General features: G+C 37.4%; 1 protein-coding gene across 1 annotated transcript; it reads right to left on the reverse strand.

Annotated features, from left to right (window-relative positions):
- Positions 1–6,546: 6,546 nt before the first annotated feature.
- LOC148117321 (melanoma antigen preferentially expressed in tumors-like) lies at positions 6,547–9,332 on the reverse strand. The gene is given in 4 exon segments (XM_087902959.1): positions 6,547–6,858; positions 6,861–7,147; positions 8,029–8,613; positions 9,043–9,332. Coding segments are annotated over 4 exon segments (1,419 nt in total). The 3' UTR covers positions 6,547–6,601.
- Between the last annotated feature and the right edge of the window lie 4,754 nt (positions 9,333–14,086).

Here is a 14,086-nt window from a genome sequence, read left to right on the forward strand (position 1 = left end):
CATTATATCCATGTACTAATACTAATTAAAATGTCAAACCAACAACAAAGGAAGCCACACAGATGAATATCTTGTATATCACCATAGAATCTTCATTTGGCAATGGATGGAGACAGAGACAAAATTCCACATAGGAGCACTGGACTGAGCTTCCAAGGTCCAAATGAGGAGCAGAAAGAGGGAGAACATGAACAAGGAAGTCAGGACCACGAAGGGTACGTTCACCCACTGATACAAGAGGACTGATCAACTGAGAGCTCACCAAGGCCAGCTGGACTGGGACTGATGGAGCATGTGATCAAACCGAACTCTCTGAATGTGGTTGTCAACGAAGGCTGACTGAGAAGCCAAAGACAATGGCACTGGGTTTTGATTCTACTGCATGGACTGGCATTGTTGGAGCATGATTTATTTGGATGCTCACCTTCATAGACTTGGATGGAGGAAGGAGGACCTTGGTTTTCCCACAGGGCAGGAAACCCTGATTGCTCTTAAGACTTCAGAGGGAGAGAGAGGGGGAGAGGGGGAGGAGGAGGGAAAACAGAGGTGGGGAGGAGGTGGGAATTTTAAATCAATCAATCAATCAATCAATAAATAAATAAATTAAAGAAATGTGGAGGTATCAAAGACAAAAACCATAGCACATTCAAATCCAAGATCTGATGACGCACTGTTGGCAACTGTACAGTCAGTCAAAACCTCCTTCTATAACGTAGTGTTTAAGTTCTCATGAGCTGAGCCGAGAGCTGTGTTCATGGAGAGAAAAGCTGGAGAAAGCACTGCAGCTTCTGCACTTCAAGATAACCTACTGTACCAAGGTCAAACAGAGGGCCTTCCTTGTATGCTGAGCTCAGGGTACATGGAACCATCTGTTCTTTTGGAAAACAGGGTAATTTCAGTCTTCAGTTGGGCAGTTATATCATTTTTATTTGATATTGTTTGCTGGATTCTCCTGTAGGAGCTGAGTTAAAAGGTGACATAATATAAGCTTTGCCAAACAGAGAGAAAATTTTAGGGTTTCTGAAAGTCAACTAATGAAGCTTTATCCTAGGGAATTCTATATCCCAGTATAAAAATAAGAATAAAGTAAAAAATTCTCCACCAATATTCACCTTTTACATGATTATATGAAAATATTTTCAATTTTTTGGCAACCTAACTTTTAAAATTTGGTTTGTATATATCTGTGTATGTCTGTGTACATTGGAATATGCAAGTTCATTTGCACACAACTCTGGGAACAGGGTGTCAGATTACCTAGCTCTGAGTTACAGGCATTTGTTAACCAACCTACATTGGTGCTGGAAACCAAATCAAGATCCTCTGCTAGGAGCGGCAAGTGCTCTTAACAACTGAGGCAGCTCCTCTGAGCAATTTAATTTTGGAGATTATTTGGAAAACAAACTATTTAACCAGAAACTACTGAAGCATAGAGGAATAATGCCAGTGTGTGAACAATGGGTATTGAAACAAAGAGCTGGGTGGAAGACATGATACCAAGGCCGCGGAACTGTGCACATGCTAAAAGGGAAATTGCAGGGCACTGTGATATACAGTCTAATAAATATTATGGGAAATGTCAAATTAAAAAGCCTAGAAAAAATGAGAGGAGAATTTAATACCGGAATTATTTGAAGTTAAGGGGCAGCTTGGCAATGGCGAAGGGGCCATTGCAGTGGGACACTGTTCTATGATTCTGAGCTTTGTGTATGGAGACACAGCACTGACTTAGAGTGCAGGCTCCTCCTGGGACAGATGAGATGAAGTTGGGAAATGGTTGCTTGACAAACCAAGCATACATGAAAGCATACTTTCTTTGCCCATTTCACAAACCTTCTGTCAGAATCTGTACCCTGGATACAAAAGTGGCCTTTGAGCTCAGTTCTTCACACTCTGCCAGATATAAACAAGTGCTTTGCTTCTGTATTCTTTTTGCCTTGTTCCTATGTACTTCTTTTCTTTTTAATTACTGTTATTTATTGAGACAATTTTTCTTTCAAAGTGAGGTAAGTGTTTCTCATGATCATGTACATGAGTAAAGGGGGGTTCAGAGTTGAGGTAATGCATTTTAGTCTGTATAAAAAGTCACACAAACTAAAGCTTGTGATGCAGTATTTATACTCTGCATACCTTGTCCTTATTTGCACGAGATCCCTACCTAGGGACCCCAACGCACAAGACATTGACATTTGTGGACCTCTCAGATGGGATTTCCTTAGATGGAGAGATGTAGATTGGGACTGGAAGGACTAGTTACGAGGTGATAAGCAACAGAGCTTTTGAAACCACAGAGTAGAGGTTTCCCTAAATGGGGCAGGTCATTCCTCAGGGTCTTTCTTCTAGGTCAGGTGTGTCAAGTTATAGGGCTGGCAAACAGCAGTGATTTCAGAGTTCAGATCACAACCATGTGCATGAATATAAGAGAAAGTCATCTAGGGCAAGTGAAACACGAAGATACATCTGGAATTGAAAGTGGGGGAAATGTCTGACCTTAATGTGTAGTTGTGCCATCAAGTCTTACCTACACGCACAGGTACCAGAATTTCACTTGAAGTACACCTGCATCTGTGAGACTCACGTGGAAGTGGTGTGGACCAGAAATACATACCTAAAAGTGTTTATCATATTACATCAACTTTTTCTTAACTCAACAAACGGACCACAATTAGTCTCTAGGTATCCTAAACAAAATTCACAAACACAGCTAAAGCTACAATCTTCTATTATATCATTTCAAATCCCATATCATTCTAAATTATTTCCAATAAACCTAATTCAAAATATAAGTTTTGGATTTCCAGGGATTGTTGTCTGTACTTTAAATCTTTCCATGTTTTTATGAGTATTGGTGGTTTTCCTGCATGGATGTTTGTGTACCATTTGTGTGCCGTGTCCAAAGGGGCCTGAAGACAGTGTCAGATCCTCTGGAACTGGAGGTACTGGTGGTTGTTGTGCCAAAAGTGCAGGTGATGGAAATCAAACCCCAGGACTTTTGGAAGAGCAGCCAGTGCTCTTAACCACTGGCCAATCTCTCCAGTCCCTTTTGTAATTTTTATTCTCTTGAAAAATCCATTATCCAAAGCTTTTATCTCAGTTGGCTCTAACTAAAGTGTACATATAAAAATGTTAACTTAAGGCCTCCTGGTGGAATATTTAAGTTTCAGCACTTTCAAATGGTAATTCTGGAAATTAAGGCTGAGGAGAGAAAAAACTTTGCTGTAGGTTAAAACGTGATTTATAAGAAATTAAAATACAAACTAAGTATGTTAATCTATCTCATATAATTTGAAACAATATAAATCTATACTGTCTTACAAAAGAAGGTACTTTGAACTTCTTAAACACCTGTTAAAGGAGCCAGGGAGATAGAGCAGCAGGTAAAGGCATCTGTTGCCACACCTGACACCCTGAGTTCAATCCCTTGGACCCACCTGGCAGAAAGATAGAACAAAATCCTACAATTTGTCTCTGAACTGGAAACATGCATACGTGTTTTGTATATCAAATGTGACAAAATATTAAAATGCTTTGAATATATAAACACATATATTGAAATCATCCCCCAAAATATTAGATTTCAATAAATTATTTTTTAATTTTATAATAAATAACAGTCAATTTAATTTTATAAGAAATAAACAGTCTTTGAAATTTTAAAGAGACCTTGAACTGTGAATATACTGAAAAAATTAAAGGATTTGGTATTTTGAAGGTCATACTCTTTTATGTTGTGATAGTAACGTAAGATATTAGGAATAAACAAGGAAACGTTATAGTTTAGAAGCTATGTATGTGTGTCAAGTCGGCATAGGTCTACTGTTAGTGACCAGTTTGTCAACTTTACAGAAACTAGAGTCATGGAGAGAAAGTGGACCATAGATGAAGAACTGCCTCCACCAGATTGACCTGTAAGCAAGTCTGTGGGGCATTTTTCTTGATTCATGAATGGTTGATGAAACAGAGCCCAGCCCACTGTGGGAAGTGCCCCCTGGGCAACTGGTCCTGGGTTGTAGAAGACATGTTGTTCAACAAGCCACAGAAAGACACTAAGCAGCTCTCCTCCATCTTTCCTGCCTCTGCTCCTGTTCAAATGCCTCCTCTGACTTCCCCCGATGATGGGCTGAGGTTGGGACATGTAAGTCAAATCTACCTTTTCCGCCCTCAGTTGCTTTTGAAGTTCTTATCACAGCCATATAGAATCAACATAGTACACTCACTTAGGTTATCTTTCAGATCTAAAGAAAACAAAGTATCCAGAGCACCTGTTTGCACAGGAGTCTCCAGGAATACCATTCACATATTCAAAATGACAAAAATAAATTCCAAGTTCTCTGTTCATTGTAGGGTCTAGTTTTTACCCCAGCTGCAGTGTCTCTGACAGAAACTTGGTACCCAAGGAAAGACAGAGCAAAGAGAGAAAATATGTCAATATTGGTCCAGTTTCAGCTTCCCCAGCATTCTTAACACATTAGTCATATTTGTACTTCTGAGAGCACAAGATCTCAGTTTATTCAGAGAATATATAGTGACAGTCATATGGAAAACACAAAAAAGAAAGTTCAAAGAAACAGGTAAACATAATTTTAATATTTTATTTAATACAAACTGTCAAATCTCTGCATTTTAAGCTTATAAACAACAAAGTAAATCGCTCATTACACTGGTATTTTAGTTGGCTTTTGAATTTTTTTGCATTATATCATGATGCAAGCATTATGAAAAATATGTACAAATTTGAAATGTGATATCACAAAAGAATTATGACACATGAATTACATCATTTTAACATGCTTTTTCTTATTAATTTAGAAATATAATGTTACCACCAAAAATAATAAAAACAAATATTAACTGCCTTGCCATTTTCTTATTATATTTTGCCTGTAAAATATAGTTTGAACCCAGGCAGTGATGGTGCAAATCTTTAATCCCAGAACTTGGGATGTGGAGGCAGGTGGATCTCTGTGCGTTTGAGGTCAGCCTGGACTAGAGAGTGAATTGCAGGTCAGGCTTCAATGCTACACAGAGAAACCCTGTCTCAAAAAACCAAAAAATATATATAGTTTGATACATTTGACAGTATAACCTCTAAAAGGAAAATTAAATTACTTTTTTCTGTGGTCAGACTGAAACTGAGTATGACCTCACTTAAAAAAGAAAACAATATAAAGAATTAAGCCACTGCAATTACTAATATATTTCAATAGGACAACATTATGTGTAGATTATTACTTATAATCTATTCTTTTTGTTACTCAGTGACTGAAATGCAGTTGTTTTGGCATCTCAACAAATGTTAATTTTGAACTTTTTCCATGCTTTCGGATGCAGTACGCATTTAAAGAAATTAACAATATGAATAAGATATATTTATGTGTCTGTGTTCATGTGTGGGAGAAGGTGCATGCACTTGACTATGTGTGTGTGCGTATGTGTGCATGTGTATGTGTGCATGTGCTCATGCTCACACATGCATGCCAAAAGTCAATATCTAGTTTTTTTCTTCTACACATATTTTCTGCGGGCAGATCTCTCACTGAACGTAGAATGCACTAAATTGCTGGAATGTCTGGCCATGTAGCCCCAATGATCTTCCTTCCTCCACCTTTTCAACACTGGAGTTACAAGTGTGCTCTTTAATGCTCAGCTTTTTACACAAACGCTAGGTTAGGAGCTGAGAAAATGAGTGCTTCTGTGGTAATCAACTGGGAAACTGAGGCATTTTCTTGGCCCTGTGTAATTATTAATTTCTGACTTTACATACACCATTTGTAAGTAAATCTAGGGCATACAAACTGAATTTATAACTATGTTATATTTTGGAGGATAAAGTCAGTTAGACACAGTACTCAAACATGGCTTGTATGTATCATACCAAATGGGGCACAGCTAATGAAAAAGAGAAGCAAAATGTATATAGGGAATGATTTATACAGCTAAGGAAATGTAAAGGATCGATAGAACTGGGAGTAGAACAGGAGAACTAATGTAGGGGGAATATTATGGCAAGGATCCTAAATTCCACCTAAAAATTCATGAGACAAAGGCTAGATACCCAACTGAAGAGTTCATGGGAAGTAGTGGAAACTTTACAGTTGGCCTACATCAAGGAATTGTCAAATTATATTTGTGTTCTTGAGGTTATATTGAAACATCAGAACCTCTGCTTGCCTGCTCTCCTTGTCCACTACTAAATCTTTGTTTCCACAAAGCAGCCAAAACCAGCCTATAGTAACTTAGGGGACGAAAACATTGTCTCAAAATAAAATAAAAACTCTGCCTTATTCTCAAATAAGGCAGGAAAGGCTGTCATTGTTCTGATTTGTGTGCTGTACCAACAATTGAACCAAACAGTACAAGCAGAAATATAGCAAACTAGGAGTTGATCATCCTGTATTACATGCACATCACTATGCTCAGTAAAATGAAATATATCAATAGTAGACAAGAGATACACAAGGATTCTCCAAGTCCTCCTTTTTTTTAATAAATTTTTCTGTAAAGAAATTAGTTTACATATCTAATTTCCTTAAGTGCAATTTCCCTCAATATAAGAACCTTATATCTTACGTGTATGGGTTCAAGAAATAACATTTAGTACTTAAGTAACATATGAGATTGAATCTGTGTTAGACTGTGAAATTAACTCTGAGTAAATGATCCATTTCATGTCACGCCTCCCTGAAATCTGTAGCATCGCGTTCAGTTGTAGTTGTACAAGAGCAAGCCTCCGTCGGTCTAATCTGCCCTGAAAATGCCATCTTTCATAACAATGCATAGGGATAGGATGAATCACATATTTTAGCTTCATCAAAGGTGTTCAACTATGCATGAGATTCACAAGCATAAGCATTATGATGGGTTAGAAGCAAAGACCAGGATACAGAGATGAGTACAACGCATTAGGGCAGGGATAAGAACAGAGATTGCAGAATCATTCATAAGGCAATGATTTATCTCCAGATGCTTAAGAGTACCAGAGAAATTTAACAGAAGAGTTTGAAAGGGCTCGAAATCATCCCAATACATTGCATTGTTACTAAGATTCAACATCTTTAGGTGAGGACACTGGGCTAGAAATTTGAAGTCTCTGTACGATATATCACAGAATGACAGATACAAAAAATCCAGACTAGGTGGCAGAACTCTGTAGGGATAAAACAACAATAAAATTTCTGAAGAATGAGGATTCAATGAGAAACACTATACCTTTATATCCAGAATAATCCAATTTTCACATGCGGTATAAGTGAGTATTAATGCGTTGATCTGTACTTTGTTCACTTAATAGTTTTGTGACTCTGAGATATTGTTTTAGGCAGTAACTTACTATGTAGTCCTGGCTGCCCTGGAACTCACTATAAACATCATACTGGCATTGAACTCAGAGAATCTGCCTGTCTTTGCTTCCCGAGTACTGAGATTAAAATCATGTGCCACCACATATGGCTGAAAGTTTGGTTTTCTACACTGAAATATAATTTCTTTTAATGTTAAGAATGTGTAAAGTGTATTATAATTCATGATTTTAAGAAATACTAAGAGAACAACTAATGCATTTAATACTTAAATTATTATCCATTGTAGATTTCAGTTCACGTTTTTAGTGGAAAGGGATCAGAAAGAGCAGTCAACTGAAGATTACCTTTGGACAGTCCCTAAATGCCACTACTTTCATGGTCTATACCTTGGTGACTACAAATTAGCAAAGTGATCTGTCATTGTAAGCCACTGGCATCTATGATTATGTGCATCAGTGCTATAGAAAAAGTCTTCCACCATCTCAATTCTTCTTTCTTCTCATATCTAAAGGGTTAGTGGGTTTTCACCTTTGTATTTCTGCACTTATCTTTACATTGCTGGCTGCTTAGTTTTTGTAATTCCTCCTCCAGGGTCAAATTCCCAAAAGTGACAAAGCAGAAAGCATAAAAGGTTTTGAGGAGTTAAGGAATACTCATGAATATTTTCTATTTTGTCCCAATACTTATCCAGGAAACCCAGAAACATGCCTTACTTACTTACTCTTACCTGAGCACGCTGTCCAGATGATTTTTGAGACAGAATGAAGACAATTTGAGTTCCTTAAGGGTTTCGATACGTTGCAAATGACTAAGGAAATTTTTAAAGTCTTTTCCACTCAGAGATCTAAAAGTGACTTTAAGCAGTCTAAGGCTCTTTAGGTGGCTCATCTGAGATAGGATGTTGGAGATATCACTCAGTGAACCCTTATCAACTGACAGCCGATTAACACAGTTGAGATCAAGATATCTCAGGGTGCGTTTGCAGTCACCCAATCTATCAACTTGCAAATCTCGACAGCATATCTTCAAAGCCCCTAAACTCTCCACAAATTTCCTCACAAGCAAAACCAAAAATTCCTTTTCCATTAAGGAGCCACCTAGGGAAAGATCCACTAGTAATTCGATAGGTCCCATGGGTAAGCGAATCGTGGACCAAAAATCTATACCACGATGCTGTCCTTCCATTTTTGCCACAGAGTGGTCAGAATAAGAACAAGATTGAAAGCAGAAAGGTGATTTGTTGCTGACTTCAGGGCATGTGATCCTACAGTCAATGTCTTCCCTTAAATCTAGAATCCTCAGTTTAGGTTTCCTGTAGGGGTAAGAGGAGATAGAATATCTGAGAAATAGCAAATGATAATGAAACCCAGTAGGGTCAATGATGACATATAGGAACAAATCCTTTTATCCATAGCTGGTACTCCTTGTACTAACTACCAACAAGTCTTTGCCATGAAAATTCAACCTCCTCTTCCCCCATCCTTTGTACATCTTAAATCCCCTCCAGTCTTAAAGCTTCTGTCTTTCTCTTAAGTAACACCTGTTATATAAACCCATCAATAGAATCCTCAATAACAGATTTCCTAAGGAATATTGAAGACATCAGTCTTTAATGTGTTACCAAGTTTTAGCAGAGTCTCACAAATCAACCTGCAGCATTCACTAGTTACTCCTTCTAAGAGAGTATCAGGCTGTAGTATTACCACCTTTGAATTACCATGTCTCTAATATACAGTCTTACCGAGAAGCAGAGTTCTTTGAGGGACATACTGGAAGATTCTCAATCATGGCTTTCTGGAGTTCATGTTGAGGATCCTGTACAGTTAATGTCCCAAGATGGAGACAGTAAAAGGGCCAAACTTTCACCATCTCACTCAATATATTCTTATGCCCTCCTTTGAAGGCAGCAATGAACAATGGAACAAAAAAACATCTTGGAATATCCTCCAGAGCTTGGATTGCTGCAGACTCATGTCTCAGCAAACCCTGTATAGCAAGATCGAACAGAGTTTTGGGGTTCTTTGCATCCATTTTTGTGAACCTGCATCAGGAGGAGAAACATTTAGAAGTTCTGGGAAAACACACAGTGTCTTCTTTGCAGCCTGTGCTAGCATGGTAGAAATGATTTAAAGAATAAATCAATCAGATAGCCACCACCAGCTACATCTACGATAGACACAGATTAGAAATAGACTTGTGAGTTTATAACTGTATATGTTTATAGGTGTGTTACTACTCTCTCCCCCATGTATATATTCTCTGTGTCTTATATAATGGCATCAAAATGGGTAGTAAGCAAGCAGAAAACAATTTCGTTCACTTTTTTACATGAATTCCAGTATTTTCCCTCAGTAGTATATAAGCTATCATGAAGAAAAAGTAAATCTAAAATAGTAAATAATAAAACATCAAATTAATTGTGATTAAAGAGAAAAGGAATGACATTCTAGCCCTTGATTTGTCTCACTCCCATCACTATATTTGTGGCAGATGAAGACACCAAACTGTACAAGACATACATGAAGGAAGATGGTTAAGAACTTAAAGTTGACCTTAAGAAAATTCAGAAAAATTAGTCATGATTTAATCCTACAGATGAAAAAGAAAACATAAAATCAAAATAATGCAGTACAGTTTGGGGCAAAGACTTCAAAAGTGTTCAGTTCAAAGCTGTATGTTATCTCACTTGTGGAAAGTAAAAATTAAATAGTCAATTTGATTATGGTACAGAGACTTCTAGGGTCTAGGAGAGATGGCAGGGTTTGGGGTATAAAACACAGCTAGATATAATTCATGTAATCTAGAAGTTGGTATGGACATATCACAATGAGTCTCATTAATATGAATTATGAGTATGTGTTACAAAAATGAATATCAAATGCATATCAAACAGACAATATGGAGGGTTTAAAACTGCAGTCTTTGAAACACACAGGCTCTGAGAAACAAAAAAATTGATGTGGATAGGAGCAACTTTGAAGAAAATTTGTTAATGATGGAAGAAAACAAAATGAGGGGGAATTAAGAATCCTGTAACGCATGAAAGAGTCAGAAAGCTCCTAAATTTCTCTTCTACTGCCGGGATGACAACAAATCCTCTAAAATGCCTACATAGTACTGATAAAAAGAAAACAGCATGATAAAGTGGATAGATTATCAGACAATGTAGCATCATATGAATACACAAAATAAGGAAAAATTTGAAGCAAAAACATTAAAACCATCAGAAACAAAATAACTGTTGCTTATCACCTACCTAGTATGGTACTTTGCTACAGCATCTTGTACACTTTATGGCATTGTCTTTTGATAAAATAACCTGATGACTAAGATTTAAAAAGTGTTACATTTTCTTGAAGCTTCTGGGATTTCAATTTCAGGCACATGTCTAAGGGTCTTAAAAAAGTGGTCTTCTGTGGTAGCTCAAAGTGCTAGAGAGTGTAAGTGATTCTTTTTGGTGAAGAACTTTCTTTTGTGTGAAGAAAAAGTCAGTCTAGAGAGGAAGGGACTGGGCAGTTTGATGTAACAAAGTAGCTGATTTCACACACTTTTACAAATGTTAGTGAAATGTATACAAGAATTTGCTGTTTAATGTTAGTGAAATGTATTCAAGAATTTGCTGTATATGCTCTATTACAAGGTCACTCTGTTTCTAGGAATATCTGTGAATATTCTAGGACTTTGGTTCACAATTCTATTGCGGATGTGCCTGATATTGAATAAGGACTCCAGAGTCCATTATAAGGGTTTTGGAGCAATACTATTTAAATTTGACTTTTCCCTGACAAACTCAAAATTAAAAACATTTAAAAAGTTTTCCCAAAATTAATGATTAAATGTAATCCATAAATGTAATTCAATTTCAAATATATCTACCTTTTACTGGGTTAGCCTGATGGTAAAGTTCATATGTAAAAGAATACACAGGAATAGCTAAGAAGAGAGAAGGAAGCCACTTCAGAAGGCCTTAGGTTGCAGATGCCTCCTCCCTCTCAAAGATGGTCTACTGTTGGGTGAGAAGTATCTGCTGTATAGTTTTTGGGGTTGTTGATTTTAATACTTTCTGTGTGTACTGCTATATGTAGTTTAACTGTTACAGTGGTTTCTTCTTTCTTTTTGGGATTTGATACTGAGCCCTGCACAGATGGCTAAACACTATAAAAAGATAAACCTGAAGGTGTCACATAGCAATCCAACATGATACAGAGGTCACAACACAAAATTATAGGAAATATGAAAAAGCACAGCAAATGAAAATATCTCCTGAATGCCATAGCAGAAAAAAATTGCAGAGGTGCTTTAAATGCTGAACAAATAGTGTAAAAATATACTTGAGAAAAAAAAAAGTATGGTTTTCAACTGAACAACCCGGGGGGGAGGGAGTCAGTAAACATAATTACTTCGTGGGTTTTGCTTCCAGATTCCTATCTTGAATTCCTACCCTGACTCCCCTGGATCATGAATTTATAAGAGGAATAGTGAAATAAAATCTTTCTTCCCCAAGTTGCTTTCAGTTATGTTGTTTATCACAGAAATAAGAAAGCATACTGGAGTAAGAATCTATAGACTATTATATTTAATAGCTATAGGATACATATCTTCTCAGCAGTTCATGGAATATTCTGTATACAGATACCAATGTAAGTCACTGAGCAAGTAAAAATTATTTAAAAGTAAAATCAGTATTTTCTATCTTATCAGGTCCTAAAGCAATGAACTTATAAATTACTATTAAGGGAAACGACAGAAATGAAACAATCAAAAAAATTAAACATTATACCACAATGAGCTATAGGTAAGTGAAACAATCAGGAAGGATGTTAAAAAATCCTGAAATCTAGTTTGGGAAATCTAAGAAACACCCCAAGGAATAGACACTATTGCCATTGTGCTCAGCTGCCTATGAGGACTTGAAGGTATGACATTACTGTGAAAGACACCACACATTTCAGGCATAGGACTTGGAGGAATTGATCGGCAAACAGCCCTCATGTCTCATCCATAAGAACTAGTTCTTACAATTTTCAATGTACTATGCAAGCTGCTAACAGGGAAAAGCAATCAATAATCATATGCAGCTTTCAGCCCTGGTGTGGGAGAATTGTCTTTATTCTGTCAATAATGTTTTAAATAAACGCTCATTGGTTGGTAGCCAGGCAGGAAGTATAGGCAGGAAAACCAGACAGGAAGTAGAGGTGAGACAATGAGAACAGGAGTGTTCTAGGGAGGAGGAAGCCCATTATTTCCACTCCTGCCCAGAACACAGAGGAAGCAAGATGTGACCTGTCCCGCTGAAAAAGGTACTGAGCCATGTTGCTAACACAGATAAGAATAATGGATTAATATAAGCTACTAGAGCTAAAAAGAATACATGAGATAGTGGGCCAATCAGATTATATCTCATGTAGAATCTCTGTATGATTTTCTTTGGGGCTTACCGACTGTAGGAACTGGACAGGACAGAAACCCCAACAAGCAGGCCCTCATGTTACAGAGCCCATTGTCTTAGCAATTACTTTTCTATTGCTGTGAGGAGACACCATGACCAAAGAAAATATAAAAAAGTAGCATTTAATTAGGAGTTTGCTTACAGTTTCAGAGGCTTAGTCCATGAAAATCAAGGTGAGGAGTAAGGTGACAGGCAGGCAAGTATGGTGTTGGAGCAGTAGCTGAGAGCTTACTTCCTGATCTGCATGCAGGAGGAAGAGAGAAAGTGAGAATAGGCCTGGAACTAGCTTTTAAAATGTCAAAACCCCCTCCCTAGTAACAGGCTTTCTCAAACAAGGCCACAATTCCTAATTGTTCCTAAATAGTTCACCAACTAGAAATTAAGCATTCAAATACTTGAGCCTATGGAAGCCATTCTCATTCAAACTACTCCATCCTGCTCCCTGGTCCGCATTAAGTCTGTAGTCATATCTTAATGCAAAATGCACTCAGTCCAACTTCAAATGTCCCCACAGTCTTTCAGTCTCAGATTGTTTACAATTCCAGAGCTTAAAGTTTCTTGTGAGACTCGGGGTAATCTCTTAACTGTAACACCTGCAAAATCAAAATAAAAAACAAATTACATACTTCTAACATTTAATGACACAAAAATACATTACTACTCCAAAAGAGAGGAGGAAAGGGTCATAGTAAATAAATACTGGAGAAAAGCAAGACTGAAACCCAGCAGGCAAATTCTGAATCTCTATGATTGATGTTAAAGTGATTATAAGATGGATCTTCATATCTCCCACTCCTCCTAGTGCTGCTGACTACATCATCAGTTTTCCTTAACAATGGAGCAGGATTCCACAACCCCTTTACACCTGTATCTTCCTTGAAAAAAAACAGAACCATGGGACTTACGCTAACAAGTTATTATGTTTACCTGGGTTAAAACCATCCATGAATTACATTTACATGAGCTTTGACTTAGTAATAGTCTCTGATAGAATTCCCTGCCGGCAGAAAACCAAAAATCCTGCTGAGACTGTATTACTGTCATTGTGCAACTGTTATCAGTCAGCAAATTTATATCACAGGGAGAACTGTTTGTTGAGACAGTTCCCAAGATGTCCTACTGTTGTGGAACAATCCTTTTATACACTATGAATATGTAGTACTCTCATTGGCTAAAAAGAGCTCACTAACCTATAGCTGGGCAGGAGGAGGTTAGATGGGAAAACTAGACTAAAAGGATGCTGGGATGAAGAAGTACACAGTCAAAGGAGTCACCAGCCAGAGGCAGAATGAATCAGACACACAAAACGGGACCGACATAAAAGATACACGGCAGT

Source organism: Myodes glareolus, chromosome X (assembly GCF_982192425.1).
Source record: "Myodes glareolus chromosome X, mMyoGla1.1, whole genome shotgun sequence".
Taxonomy (NCBI): domain Eukaryota; kingdom Metazoa; phylum Chordata; class Mammalia; order Rodentia; family Cricetidae; genus Myodes; species Myodes glareolus.